The 15,260-nt window shown below is 36.2% G+C and overlaps 1 protein-coding gene and 1 pseudogene across 10 annotated transcripts; one reads left to right on the top strand and one right to left on the bottom strand.

Moving 5' to 3' along the window:
- LOC147519520 (uncharacterized) lies at window positions 1-7,254 on the bottom strand. 9 transcript variants are annotated; one of them, XM_086591112.1, is made up of 10 exons: window positions 6,937-7,254; window positions 6,775-6,810; window positions 5,371-5,929; window positions 3,442-3,546; window positions 3,118-3,190; window positions 2,924-2,972; window positions 2,035-2,123; window positions 1,238-1,357; window positions 880-952; window positions 1-178 (listed from the first exon to the last, which is right to left on the bottom strand). In XM_086591112.1, the coding sequence occupies exons 4-8, from the start codon at window positions 3,517-3,519 to the stop codon at window positions 1,308-1,310; spliced, it is 339 nt and encodes a 112-aa protein (XP_086447238.1). In that variant the 5' UTR covers window positions 3,520-3,546; window positions 5,371-5,929; window positions 6,775-6,810; window positions 6,937-7,254; the 3' UTR covers window positions 1-178; window positions 880-952; window positions 1,238-1,307. The 9 variants fall into 9 exon arrangements, 5 of the variants coding, with proteins under 5 accessions (XP_086447238.1, XP_086447241.1, XP_086447242.1 ...); XM_086591115.1 differs by having other exon boundaries at window positions 5,371-5,798; XR_015212251.1 differs by lacking the exons at window positions 6,775-6,810; window positions 6,937-7,254 and adding an exon at window positions 3,275-3,357 and having other exon boundaries at window positions 5,371-5,401.
- Window positions 7,255-11,785: 4,531 nt separating this feature from the next.
- On the top strand, window positions 11,786-14,108 carry LOC147519519 (putative inactive heme oxygenase 2, chloroplastic; annotated as a pseudogene). Its single transcript, XR_015213146.1, has 4 exons — window positions 11,786-12,182; window positions 12,381-12,606; window positions 13,694-13,801; window positions 13,905-14,108. The product of XR_015213146.1 is annotated as a putative inactive heme oxygenase 2, chloroplastic (transcript).
- The last annotated feature ends 1,152 nt before the right edge of the window (window positions 14,109-15,260 follow it).

Genomic DNA, 15,260 nt, shown 5'->3' with positions numbered 1-15,260 from the left:
TAACATACTAAAATATTGCATAAAAAAAATTGATAAATAATACATTGATATTTTCCAAAGTTTACAAGTTTTTTGAGCTTTATAAGCGAACATCAAGTTTTTTTAACAATGTACAGACATAGTATGCTATACTTTGCATGAAAGTGAGTGCTGATGATTCCTTGTGGTCTCTGCGCACCTGCAAACACGTAGATGCAATCATATTATTATCTACATAAACTCTAAGCATCATTAGTTGAAACATCTGTTTGCATAAAAAGAATACCAAGTCAAAACAGTGCAAAGTACCATACCACCTTAATTGTCTATGTCATTTCTACAAAGGGTAATCAAGTATCTACAGTTTAAGGAAGTCTAGCTTCACAAGGAATCATTGACAACATATGCAAGTGAAAAAATAAAGAACGGGTTTAGTGTGGAGTTATAAGCATCCTTTAAAGTGCTCCCCAATGTATGTACTTTCGGACACTTTCTTTTAGTAATGGATAAAAAGAATAAGGAAAAAAAAAAAACACCATAAAATTCATCCGGCGAATTCCAAGTGACATGGTACTTAGCCACCAATAATCATGTCCACTCATGAAAATACTATGGCTAATTAAGCATTACAACTACAACAAGAAACCAATGAGTACACTGAGAAATAATACACCAAAGTGGCCCAAGGTATTGTGTACCAACAATGTTACTAAAGAAATTGTGAAATCAAATTAGTCTTTGTTTTTTTACCAAAAAAAAAGGTAAGTTTTTGTCTAGGCTTAGGTACTGTCCTCTTGCATTCATTAATGGTTTATGCGATAAACATCCAAAAAGACGATACAAAAACAAGTAAAAACAGAATAAAAGGCACTATTGGAACTAATTCAGAGAGAATATTACTTGCTGGTGCAGTTAGCTTTGCGAAAGTATAACCTTTATGACCCATGCAAGTAGGATCGGAACTATGAGCCTGCTGAGGAAAAGTAGAATGAAAAGCAATTTATAAGTCACCTTTTGCCTTTTGTAGAACAGAAAAAGAACTTACCGTTTGGAACTCTGGATACTAAAGTTACGTGAATGAAGCATTGCAAGCTACACAAATTAAATAAGCAAGTCTAACTAATCATACTCTTCCTAAAAACCTAAAAGCACAATAGAAAGACAGGTAAAAAACTAACTGAAAGGACAATAACTGGAAGGTTACTTAGTAAGCATGCATATCATGTCATACACGTGCAGGAATTCATAGCAGGCGCACCTCATCATGAACGGAACTGGGTGAGCCAGTGAGGTGGTTCTCTTAGAGAAAAATCGCTTCTCTTTGCCATTCAAGCAGCATATATAAAATCTATCAGATATGTAATTAAGGTCTCATGACCTGCAAGGCACAAAAAATTGCGACAGTATAGTTTGAGAAATAGGAAAGGAATCGGCTATATAACTAAACTAGTTAATATCAAAACTTGGTAAAGTGACAATAAATACTTTAAATGTATTCAGACCTTTCTACTACGATATTACTAGGATATTCATGCCTTCATTGTCTCACCTGTTTACTAAAGGAAGTTCCAATGAGATAAATATAAAACCTTCAACCACCTATCTTCGATAAAACCACGCCAGTTCATGTTGACTAGTACCTAATGAGCTTAAGAATTAAATCCAAAGATGTTTAACGTACACAATTGTTGGAACCTCATACTCGCATTCTTTTGCTATCCACCAATTACAATAGCATTTTTAAGTATGGCCACTCATGTCAATTAAAGAATCCCATCGGCAATTAAGAACTTAAGAACCATGATTAAAATAATAATAATCTAGTCATAATCAACTACAAATGAACACACTTGTTGTATAAAATAGTATGTATCTAAACATAATTGTTGCGAGAAGTCAACACGGAAATTAAGAAGTTTTTTGCCAGTTCTAGTTTCTATTGCATGTCTCTGCCAAAGGGGGTTTTGGAGACAACCAGCACAAAGGACTGCTAAACAAAGGAACCAAAAAGCACTAAAGTGAATCGTAGTTAAACAAGCAAGATAAATTACATACCAGCACATGCAATCCGAGTTGAGCAAAAATATAATATAAAACCCATGAATCTACCTTGTCGATTCTCACGCCAGTTTAAGAACTCCAAACTAGAGAGAAAAAAATTACTATAGTGAACAGATGAAATAAAAAGCGCATTCCATTTTGTGCATGACAAAACCAACACCACCAACGATCGATGAACAAGCACATAAAATAGCGACTTAATATCTTAGAGGAGAGTGCCTTAAATACTTAATATGGGTGTATATCAGGACATATGAAATCACACTTTTCACCCTAAAACTATAGTGAATGTGATGAAACGTTTACCTTCCGTTCTGCAAGAAAACGTTTAGCTCTAAATTGACTAGCCTTGAAAAAAAAAATATTGAAATCTGATGAGTCAAGGACTAATATGATATGACCTTTATATCAATACCCATAGTTCTCTTTGTAATTATGAGGCATGTCCTGATCAATGTCCATATTGTAATAAGGAGAGATGAAATGCCACCATATTATTAAGGTTGGACAACACTATTACATATAAACTTTTAAAAATGATAAACAATAAACAAGTAGAGCTAGTACACATATGGCAAAATTAATCCAAAGCACCAATTATGTACACTAAGGAAATCAATATTATCAATCAACCATAGAAACTAAGTGAACATGCACAATCTTAATTAAAATTTAAGTCAAACTTTTTGTACATAGAAATCACAGGTGGTGAGAAAAAGAACCTTGAGTTGTTCTCTAACAAGGTACTCATACTTATAAATAGAGGGATATCTAATAACATGGGGATCAAAGGATTGCAAAAAAATCAAACTAAAATGCTTCATTTTGTGTATATCAAGCTCAACAATAGCAAGACTAACTTGAATATGGAGAAATTTCGTACCTTGTAGTCTGCAAACAAACCCTAAAGTTTGGAATCCTCTTGCAAAATCCTAAAACAGAAATTTTGAAAGAAATTAATGAATAACCAAGAGATAAATAATTAATTCCCCACTATATACACAACAGATGGTATGCTTGGAAAAGACGATTAATGTCCCATGGTAATTAATGTCATGTCAAGTATCATCACCTCACCTTCACCTTCGAGAGAAAAAGAAGAGTGAACAGCTGGGAAAAATTGATGAAGGCAATGAAGCCTTAAATATGCCTGCAAAAGGAAAAATGACACGAGATGAAGAACCCTCACAATGAAAAAAAAAAAATTGTACTTCCAAATTCCTATCTTCATCACCTTTCATTTTTTTTTTGGTGAGTCGCCTAGCCTTTCATGACGTTTAGAAAGTAGAACAAGCAACCTTGAGAGTCTTCTAAAGACTGAACGAGCAGCCCAAGTAGAGGCAAACAAGAATGTGTACTAGTGTCACACAAATGGATTCAATCCACAAATCCGATCCTTACATGGGGTAGCAATGTAGAGTGGTAATGCCTCGGCCAAATCTCTGCCCTCCCATTCTTCTTATTAAGTAGAAGAAGCATTATCCCACATAATTTCTATTTGGTAACCTACATGACACCACAATAGGATGTGAACAGGTGAGACCCCCAAATGAAATGAAACAAGAAACAAAATCATATTTGCTGTTGTATCACTTAGACTTAATTATATGAACACATTATATATGTTAGTATAGTTTAAAGATCAACGAATTGTAGCAAATGTTAAAATAATTAGACCAACATTCATGCATGCCTTGTATAATCTCTAATCTTTAAGCTGGGGATAGAAGACACATATATAGATCTAAAAGACTTCATGAACTTAAATGCTATAAAATGAAATTCTACAGAGAAGGATAACCATGAATTAAATGATTAAAGACACTAGCCTATTGAATCACTCACACACAATTTCCTATTAAATAGATAACAACTTGTATACTATTGTACTCTTGGCCGGAGAGGTTTGTTGTGGTCGATCAAGTCATGTGAGTGGAGGGCGACATGGGGTGGAATGACAAACGAAAATAAGCCAGTCCTCGGAACTTATTTGTTGTTGTTCATACGGAACAAAAACATATTAACAACTCAACTTTATCCGGACTTCACTTAGAAGCGGAACTTCCATCAACATTTGCGGGACGGGACATCTCAATTGCTTTAGCTATACTATGAGCAATTGCTTGAGATTCCGCAACATAGCAAGTATCTACACCAATACCTCCTATGTATACACCAACAACATCCCCATCACTCTTCCTAAAGACGCTGAACCCGAGTTCCCTGGATTTCCATGAGAGGATCCATCCAGATTGGCTTTGATTACTCCTGCAGCATTCCAAAGAGCACTCTATGATCTTAGGGGCTCTTAAGTTTTATTCAAGTCTTATGAAGGGTAGCAAGATCCTATGTAGAGTTGTCCGTGAGTGGTGTCCACTAACCGGAAAACTCTATGCACCGACTTTCTAACTCAGATCTGACGAAGAAGGAGAAACTTGCCGTTCCACCATCATAGAGAATTTTCTTCCTGTTCTTGAAATAGCTACTAAGCTTGAGATCTGTTTTCCAAAGGTCTTGAATGAGAGCGGATCCATCTTTCTTCCTTCTAATTGGTAAGAAAGAAAAACAGAAAAAATGACTCCTTGGCCCGAAAAAAGGCTTTTGTTTCTAACTTGCCAATGGTGTCAAAAAGTTGTATCTGATGGAGCCTACTTGCCCAATGCCATAAGTCCTAAAGGCTCTATCCAAAGGAAATGGCAAAGATCCTCCAGTTAATATCTCAGAAATAGTCTTACCCTTGCGCTTATAGGTCATTTAGTTCAATTCGAAGTTTCAAGCGTTGAATAGGTGGTAGGGAAAAGCACTACTGGTCGAGGTCTCTTGGTCGGTCGAAGGATATCATGGCGGTATTCAAGGTTTCATGGCGAGCGCTCTCTAATAGGAAGAAGTACCATCTGAAACCCATGCTTCGGGCTTGACTTCATCATTAAAAAAATAGTGTTTCGGTGGCACCGGCCTTTAACTTAAATAAAAAGGGTTTATTGTTGGGTTGGCCCATCTTGTGGATCTCCACGATCTTCTGAGTCCTTTACTTGGCGGACGGTTGAGCAAGAGGAGAAGGAACGAATGACCGATAAGGAGAGAGGGGACGGCGTGCTTGGGTGAGAGCGCCGAATAGATTGATCGCTTATGTTATGGAAGGGACAAAGGGCAACAAGTTTCACTAAGTACCCCTCCTTGATTGATGAGATGCATAGGTCGTAGGTTGGGTGCAAGATTTCACCATTTCTTCGGACGAGCATAAGGTGGAATGCAAAATGAGACTATGAAATAAAGAAAAAATCTAAGGTAGTATAGCTAACGACTATGCCTTATGGTACCGCGGCTTACCTTACTGCTTTGGTTGAACTACCTCCCCGCCGCTTTCCGATCTCTTCTTTGTCTACCGCTTAACACATGCTGCTTGCCTTGCCCGTGAACTCCAGCTTGTTTTAGCTTCCCACTTTATATGATATTGCTTTAATAGTAACTACCATGTATTGGTGGGACTGACTCGGTTCAACTGCTCGACAACATTGTAGCCCTATCTATCCACCTCTCTAGCCAAAATAAGGGCTTTCAAGCCAAGCCCGGATGCGATTTCCCTTCTTTCCTCCCCTTCATATCGGAATCTGAATAAGATCAAAGAGCGAGTTAGAAGATACTATTTTGACTGAAAAAATAAACCACTTGTTAACATTCTTACCACTTCCTCGCGATGCTCTTCAATGGGACAAGTGCCATCGTCATTCGTATGTAAAGCAACATACAAGAGTGTTCTAGTAACAAGAGTGTTAGGATTCTTTTCTTTTTGAAATATCAGAAGAAACAATCTATGTTACATACACAATATGACCACCCAACCAAATTGGAAAAAGCTCACTCCACTTGCTAAAACACCTGCACACACCTAGCACCAACCCACACACATGCACACAGATAAAATAACATTGCAACACGCGCACACACCCATCAATAATGTTTAAGAGAAGTGTTGATGAGAAAGTTAAACATTCAATCAATATATAGAAAAGAACAAAGAAAGTTAATAATCCATCAATATATTGTTCTTCTTCAAGGACACTGCGCTAAGTGTTAAGGTCGACCACTAGTCAAGAGTTCCAACAATGAGAAAATTAAGGTCCTAATGGTAGCAACCCATTCGACATATATATTATGTATATATAAAGAATTTACGGGTGCAAACAAAAAATGGGAACAATCCCATCAACGCGTTTTTATCACCCCAAGTGCCACTCATATAGTCAATATGTGTTTAACCTCTTACTCTAACAACCCCACTTAACAAAATCAAATAAATTGATAGGACTGTAATGTTCCGAAAAAATACAAAACATTAACCACAAGAATCACAAAAGAAAGCTTTTTTTTTGCAAATAATAAAATCAAATTTTGACAAATGAATTTTTTTATAAAACAAAACTAATTCTGTTGAAAAGTGAACAACATTAACAAGTGAACAACAATAACAACAATATTTGTCACCAATAACAACTAAGATCTAGCAACTCTAACAATCAACACTAAGTAATTCAATATCAATCGATTAATCTAACTGAAAACCCAAAAATAGATCGTACTCATTAATGAAAAGTAAACCCAAAATAGATGAGTACTTCATACTCATCAATGAAAAAAATCGAAATTACAAAACCCCATGATAGATTCAAAGAAACCCCATTGAATCCACAATAATAATAAAACAAGAAGAATGAAAAAAGAGAAAAAATTTACCTCGATTTGGAGAAGGAACTTTGATTTGAGTGAACTCTGGCAAAAGAAATTTACCCATTTCAGTTTAACAAACAAATATCGGACGAAAAAACTCAAACTTGAAGCTTTATAGCATTGACTAAATATTATAGTTTTGGGGGGAGGGAGGGAGAGAGAGCTTACAATTTCACAGTAGATCTTGACTCAGTAACAAAACTTACGGCTTGTTAGAACTTAGAAGTCACCTTTTTTTTTTTTATCTCTTCTATTTCCACTAGGGTTTCTAACTGGGTATAATGAGCGCGAGAATGAAGAAGTGAAAAACTACCTCGCGATGAGTTCTTGAAAATTCCAACACTACTGCTACCGTCGTGGATGCACTACACTAAAGCTCGTCCTATATTTTACCTTATGCCAATATACGACGGGCTTAGGCCATATAGGACGGTTCTTGCAGTCCTAAATTAAAGACGGTCAACACAGTCCTAACAAGGTGTCGTTATTAACCAATTCTGGTGTAGTGTTAATTATGTCAATTTTTTCAGTAAATCTTTCATCTGCTATTCTATCATTTCTACACATTAAATATTTTGGTCCTTTTACAGGTGAGGAGAGTCCAATATCAATCCAAAACAGATGTGAAAGACAAAGCATATGTAAAGCCTAAGGGGCATGTCTATGGGTTGAGTATTGGGAAGACTTAATTTATATGCTTACCGATTCTACTAACTTTATAATGGCTTGAGTATCAAGTCTTCTTTACTTTGATTTCTCGATCAACAATTAATTGGTTTTGGGAAATTCATCTCTTACAACTAACAATTAAAAGATGAATTCGAGGGTTTTGGAAAATTAAACTTTGGGAATAAGAAGAAGTATTACAACAAAAAATTAACTAAAAAAATAAAGACAATGATAACTGTATGGAAATGATATGAAGAAGAAATTGAAGCGAGAGAATATCTAGGGTTGTTTTTAATTTTAGTCATTGTGTGTGTGTGTGTATTTTTTTTTTGGTGAATGGGCCGTGGGTTTTTGGCAGGTTTAGGGCTTTCCAGTCTATGTTGGAGACATGTATCACAGTTTTTCTCTCCTCTTTCAAGTTGAGATTTAATAAGTAAGATCCCACCTGTGATAACCTTACGATAAATTTAGGGTGTAACAACGTTGTCTACTAAAACAAAGAAAAATTCACTAAACCCTGGATATTCTAACACTTCTACAAAATCAGCTCGTCCATGCATTCACACCACATCTATGTGGTGTTTGAACTTCATTTGTGAGCCAATAGTTTTATGATTATGTAGTCCTTTTTTGGGGCAATTTAAAATAATAATATGGAACTCAATCACTCTTCCTTTGAAACAATGGGCATAAACACGTAAAAATGGTGATGAATTGCTATCAGCAGCAAGGACTCCTTTGACCATAAGCCAATGCCACAGCAGTGCATTGAACATAATAAATCCATCAACAGAGGAAGGACATTAGAATTAGAGTATCACTCAAGTACAAATAATGTCGTTTCAATCTCAATGAAAATTTTCTTGTCTGTAATAATTAGGATTAGGAACAAACGTTGTCGTGTTGAGGAGACCATAGTTCCCACCAATTAAAGTCTGTCTACAGTATACTTTAGTATTGTACTCGGATGCCATCCCCAATTGAGACGGTAATAGCATGCATGTCGAATAGTCTGCACAAAGAACACGCTTGGTAATGTGTTGAAAATTCTCTAATTAATAAAAACAAATATGAACTACTCAACCAATTTACTGTAATTGAATGAGCAGAAAATAACTTAATGAGTTTGGAAAAAATTAAAATCGGACATTGTAACAGCTTACTAACATGTTATTCAATAATCTTGTTGAACATAATGTAACCTAATTGCCATCATAATTCTTAACCATCATCTAATTGTATCCACTAATTATAGAAATCAACCATCCACTGCATGGGATAAACCCCAATTATTTATACTAATGAGCAAAGAAAAAAAAATATTGTAAAAGCAAGGAAGACCTCATCAAGTTTGTAAAAGGATCCAAGAACTTACAATAAGAAATCCGTATATATGTTGGTGTTAGCTTTGAAATATCCACCACGTACGTTATCTACTGAGAACAGAGATCCCAAAACTAATGAGAAAAGAAAAAAATATTGAAAAAGCAAGGAAGAACTCATCAAGTCTAAGCCCTAAACTGTATGAACCCTTACTTTGCGTTACATACAATTTGCACTTTATGTGTGCAAATATGCTCTATGCACTTGCCCCATTCATTTACAACCCCCATACATAGTTAAGACAGTACACAATAAGACGGTAGTCTAGCTAATACAACCTCTACTTACTGATACAAACACAGTAATTGATTCAGGGCACATGTAAATAATTTATAATATTGCAAACATAGCACCATTTAGAAAAGAATAATAAACCATGTCCCCCAAACCATTACTTAATCTCTCTAAAGCACGGATGCACCTACTAATAGGTTGTGTCCGCGTTGGACGCGGTCAACATGGTCAAGACCCAGTCAACTAAACCGGACGCGGGTCAAGATGCAGTCAAGACGCGGTCAACATGGTCAGGATGCGGATTTTGACCTAAAAAAATAAAAAATAAATCAAAATAATATTAAAAAATTCAATTTTTTCTTTTTTTTTTGTTTTGTTAAGACTTATGACATGTTTTTAAAGTTTGATTATGAAATATTAAACTTAATTTTGTGACTATTTATCTTTAATAGTTTTGAATTTATGAATGTTGATATATTTAATTTAGTTTTTAATGTTCAATTTATAAAATAAAATTATAAAATATATCGCTTATAACCTTAACATGTGTTGCCTCTGGGAGAAAGGCACTTGTGTGTCGATCTATGTTGTCTTTTGTCGCGTCCGCGTCCTACTTTTTTGAGATATAACCGAGTCGCCGCGTCAGTGTCTGCGTACGTGTCCGTGCAACATAGCTTAATCTTTAAGTGAGCAACGATAGACACACGATAAGTAATGACCATAAATAAGACGACACATATTACCAATTAACAAAACATAACAAACGGAACTAAAGACATCACCTATCAATCTAAAATAAAATTCTCTAATTATTGGAGCTAAATCGTAGCTTTCACAATTCCAAACTCTTCGTAGACATTCAAAGATTAAGAAAGAATAGGCATCACAGATATCAATGAAACTGAACAGTATTTGCTCCAAGAAGAATAAATTCAGCTGCGTCGCTACCAGTCTCCACTCCACTCCACCAATACCAGAAAGATAATAATGCTTGTCGTCAAATTCAGATTTCATCATTTGTGCAATGTTCATCACTTTTGCAAGTGCAATAGGATAGACAGCCTTGCAGGAATAGCCTCCAGGTGTGGAGTAGCATACCTGACAATAGCGACAAAACTTTAGAAACTTGGTAATTGGTTTATGCCAGAAATTGGATCTATAATTTCTTCATGATATTGGGTCTTAAGGATTAAATTTTCTAGCACTAAAAATTGTTTAGTTGAACTAACAATGAAGTAGAATTTTTCTACATTGATGAAAAACACTATCAATGGCAGCAAAGAAGGAAAAATTGTTAAGAAGTAAGCAACCCAATCTGATCTTAAAGGCTACTGCCTTGATGCTTATTAAATAATCAAATGGTGAAAAGTAACCAAGGAACAAACTAAACCTTTTATTGTCTGAGTTTTCTCAAATGGTGAACTGAGGACCAAAAGAAGGAGAAGAAGATGGTGATATTTCGTTTGGTCCCTATCATACACATTTGTCTTCTATCTCCACTATTCACCAATCTGTCCTTGGCAAAAGCTTTAATTACTAATAAACCCAAACTTTGGTCTGTCTCCATTAACCAGTGCAAGTTACTTATTTTTGGCATGTAGGCAGACAAACCGGGGTTTCAATTTGAGGTCAGCAGCTTTCTTTGCAGATCCAAACCTAACTACTGGAGCTCTAGTCATTGCATCTCTCAACAACAACAAAAGCGTTGCTCCACCGGATTACACATGAATCGCTTTACACCCCTGTTAGGTGTTGGCCACCAAATAGCCTTCGTGGTAGCCATTGGGACGAGAATACTGCTCCCATCGAAAGCAACAAAGGCCTAGCAATCCCTACCGAATTTGAACATAACCAACGGGCATTTCACAAAGATCGCCCCAAAATGGATTAGTAATCGAACCCATCTAATGGCAATCCAGTAAGAGATTTCCCAATCACGACTCTCTGCTGAGCTTCTCGGCGAATGGATGCCGCTCGCTTGCAGTCCATGAGCTTTGATTCAAGTGAGCAAGACGGGGTAGTGCCTGAAACCACTGAATCAATAATTCCCTCGTCGTCTTCATCTTTGGATGAATGAGTGAATGTTTTTGGAGGAGGAGGAATCAACGATGGGCGAAGACGGGTGATGAATCTGTCTTCTTCTTCTTCTTCGATGGGGCAAAGAGGGATTAAAGACTGGACGAAATCGATGTCGAAGAAGCCGAGGAGATAGATGAAAGAAGCGATGAGAGAAAAGATGGCGGTGATTCCAGAGAAAGTGAGGACGTGGAGAGGAGTTGAAGTATGGATCTTGAATGAGTGAGCAGAGAAGAAAGAGGGTACGTATGGGGTTTTCGTTTTAATTTCGTGCGATGTCGCGACTCTTCTTAGTTTTCAGATTTTTCTTCCTAATTTATCGTAATTAGTATGGACATGTGGATACTCTAGCTACACTTTTTCAATTTAAGAGGGGAGAGCTATAATATATATATAAAGATTAGTTTTCGGACCGGGCCGTTATTGGACCGGACAGGGATATGTCTAGAACTGGCCCAATAGTGTTATCGGACAATATTTAAAGGACAGCCCTAAGCAAAACTAGCAAATGAGTTACCCAAAGAGGGCTTGATGGGTTTTGGGCCTTTGGCCTGCACTTAAACATTACCGATATCTTGAAAAACTGAAATATTTGGAATTTCGAACAAAATTGATGTAGAATTGGGGAAAAGGAATTAGGAGGGAAGAAAAAAAAATGTTGTCAGTACTTCCATTTCAGTTCACTCACTCGTTATTCCACAGTCCACGTGGTTTCAACAGAAATAACTGTTTGATATTTTGTTGTTCCAATACTAATGACTCCACAACATCAACAACAAGTGTACCTCCACTTATGAAGAAAAGGAAGAGATATAGAAAGCTATACCCAGGTGAAAGCCAGGGTATTGTGGAAGAAATGAGGTTTGTCGCTATGAAACTACGTAGTGAGAAAGTTTCTAATGCTCAAGGGAGTGAAGAAGAAATAGAGTCTTCTTTGGAGAATAGTCAGACATGGGAGCCGAAAATTGAAGGGTTTATTAACTACTTGGTTGATAGTAAGCTCGTTTTCGAAACTTTGGAATGCATTGTGGAAGAATCTGAAGATGTTTCTTGTGAGATTTCTTATCTTCTGTTTACATCTTCTAATTAGTTATAGAGAATTTTAGCCCCACCTAAAATATTGATAAAATAACAAAACTAGACTAGTTAGCTTGGTTATATGTTGAATGTGTTAGTAAGTTAGTGTGAGTAATGGTAATTGTATAAGGTGAAACAAAATTACGATTGTTACTAATGTCTGCTTATTGCAGATGCTTATTTCAGAAAAACTGGATTAGAGCGAGCTGAAGTGATCTCAAAAGATCTAGAGTGGTTTAGCCAACAAGGTTGGGTGATTCCGAACCGAAAGCAATCCCCGGTGCTTCTTATGCAGGATATTTGGCGGAGCTTGCGGGCAAGAGTGCTCCTATGTTCCTGTGTCACTTCTATAACATATATTTTGCACATATCTCCGGTGGTCAAGTGATAGCAAAACAGGTATTGGAAATGCTTTACATGCACATGGTTTATTTAGACAAAGAAATGCTTTATATGCACTTGGAATTATGTAACTTCTGATCAAGTATAAGTATTCTAGTCGTAGTAGTGAGCAAACTATAATGATGTCTACTATCTAGTATGATTGTGTTTCCCATCTTTCAGTTGCTTTATAACTTTTTTTCTTTTTTTATTCGTAGACTCTGAATTTCATCCATATTCAAAACATAATGCTGAAATAGGAGGTCTCCCTACGACAGTGCAATCCCATTATCTCGTCTAAGTGTAGCCATACTTGCACAGTTTTCATGTGGGAATCATGAATTAGACCCAAGAGCTATCTCATACCTTGGTAAAGGGGGAAAAGACCTACTATCTGGAAACTATGGAAAATGTGTCTGATGTCATAATTTCTATAGTAGTTTAAGTAGCTTGACTAGCTTTGGCATTGTATTCTATATTTTGTTTTTGTTTTTGATTGGCAAGCCTATTTTAAATGAGATCAATAACTCTTTGATGCTGGCAAGCCCCAGATCTCTGGTATCATCACCCCAAGGTTTTACCTACTTTTGTTAGTCCAAGACTTTTCTTTGTTCTTCTATAGTTGGTATGATATAACTGTCTGATCATGCCAATAAAATCTAGCCACCAATCTTTTGCATCTCGAAGTTGCACTTTTTCAGATTTCATGTGTAACTCCTCCTCTTAGGTAAAGGTAACTGGTATTATCGTTGGCAAAGAACACCAATATTTTATTATCTTATACCTCTGAAGTATTACTTTCAAGAATCCTTTGGAGGATAATAACATTTCAAGGGAATAGTGATTCAAAAGTTTAAGTATGTCTCCTACTACTTTTTGGAATTGTCAAACAGCCATTTAAAGCTTTCAATGATGTCTTCATCTCTCTACAGCTTCTTTTGGTTGTTATTTGTAAAATAAGTCACAACCTGATAGATTAGCGGGTCAACATGGGATTTTATACCTTATGGGCTTTCATTAGTAGCAAAGGAAGTACCTAAGCTGACCATGCTCCCCATAGCATGGACATTAACCAGGTTGAATAATATCCATAATTCTTGTGTAGGTTTCTAAGAAGCTCTTGGAAGGGAGAGAGCTGGAGTTCTGCAGGTGGGAGGGGGATGCACTAGAGTTGCTGAAGGATGTCAGAGATAAGCTGAACAACGTTGGTGAGGTAAATACTATGGACGATCACGTATACTTGGATAACATTGTTTGGTGCACATATATACTTCTTGAGTTAACTTCTCTTTTGCCTGAAAAATTCATGTATTCAGCACTGGCCGCGAGATAACAAGAATAAATGCTTAAGGGGAAGCAAAGAAAGGCATTCCGTTCTTGGGCGAGATTATCACTTTGATCATTTTATACTGAAAATGGTGTTACAAGCTGACAAGAGATTTCCAGCTGTGCAACATCTGGTGGTTCTTATTACTTTTGAGGGTTTCTATAATTTGTTTGCTGATACAAATCAAACATAGAAACATTGGCGCAGAGTTGGCTCTCCATTACCTGTTGTCGTGCTTATTTCTTCACAGTATAACAGTTAGTTCTACAACATTAACAACTGAATCAACTTCCTTTCTAAACCAATTGTATTTAAATTTCCTTGATCTTATCTAACATAATTCTTTATCTCTCGGTGTTAGAAGACTTGAGGCTCTAATTATGGTGCCATGTAATCCCAGATTTGATCTGTTGTCGTGCTTCACCAGCAATTATTGTATACCTAAAAATAACAAAAAATGGAGGGCCAACTAGAGGTACTGGGTGCCCTACATTCTGAAGCTTATATTTATTGTTATTCCTCTTCTCTCTTAAATTACACTAAAAAGTAGGCAGCTAAGTGATTAAATGGCTTCTCTGCTAGTTGGTCGTTTCCTTTCAAATGTGTACATCAATTGGGCTCCCTTGAAAACATGTACAAAAAAAGGGTGCATTCAGAATCAGAGACTTGAGAAACAAGATACAATTTCGGTACAATATAGTGGGATGACTGAGCTCCAGTTATGGAAGTGGACTGTGGATATGATCATGACTGCTTGGGCAGTTGTTCAAATAAACATCGTCAAATTTGAAGCAAGAGTCAAAAGCAACTGCAAAAACTTCAAAGTAAGAAACAAGAAGAATTCCACAATTCTTTTTGCTCACTGCATAACTTATATGATAATGCACTGAAGATTTACACAAACCTTTTTGCACACTGCAAATACTTATAGGGAATGGTTATATGAACTCCACCTTATAGTGACTTCAAAGTTACTCCACTCCTAAAAGTGGACTTACAAGATGAATTGAGAGCTAATATTTTGTGGATATATAGATCACATGATGAAGAACATCCCTACAAAAAATCAGCTCAATTAAATATATTTAACCTTGTCAAAATTTGTTATGAATTTAAAAAAATATGAGTCGTTAGATAATTTAATAACATTCTAAACGATTTTTAACGATGTTATAGATCTTCAAATGAACTGATTTTTTGCGAGGATGATCTATATTGTGTGGAGAATATCTCCACTAAAAATCAGTTTCTAATTCATTGTATTTAGTGGTGGAGTAACTTTGGAGTCACTTTAATTGGAGTTCATATAACCATCCCCATACTTATATGCTCAACAAAAATCGTC

The sequence above is a fragment of the Coptis chinensis genome, chromosome 2 (assembly GCF_015680905.1).
Source record: "Coptis chinensis isolate HL-2020 chromosome 2, ASM1568090v1, whole genome shotgun sequence".
Taxonomy (NCBI): Eukaryota; Viridiplantae; Streptophyta; class Magnoliopsida; order Ranunculales; family Ranunculaceae; genus Coptis; species Coptis chinensis.
The sequence above is the reverse complement of the archived record's forward strand: the minus strand, read 5'-3'. Positions and strand labels throughout refer to the sequence as shown.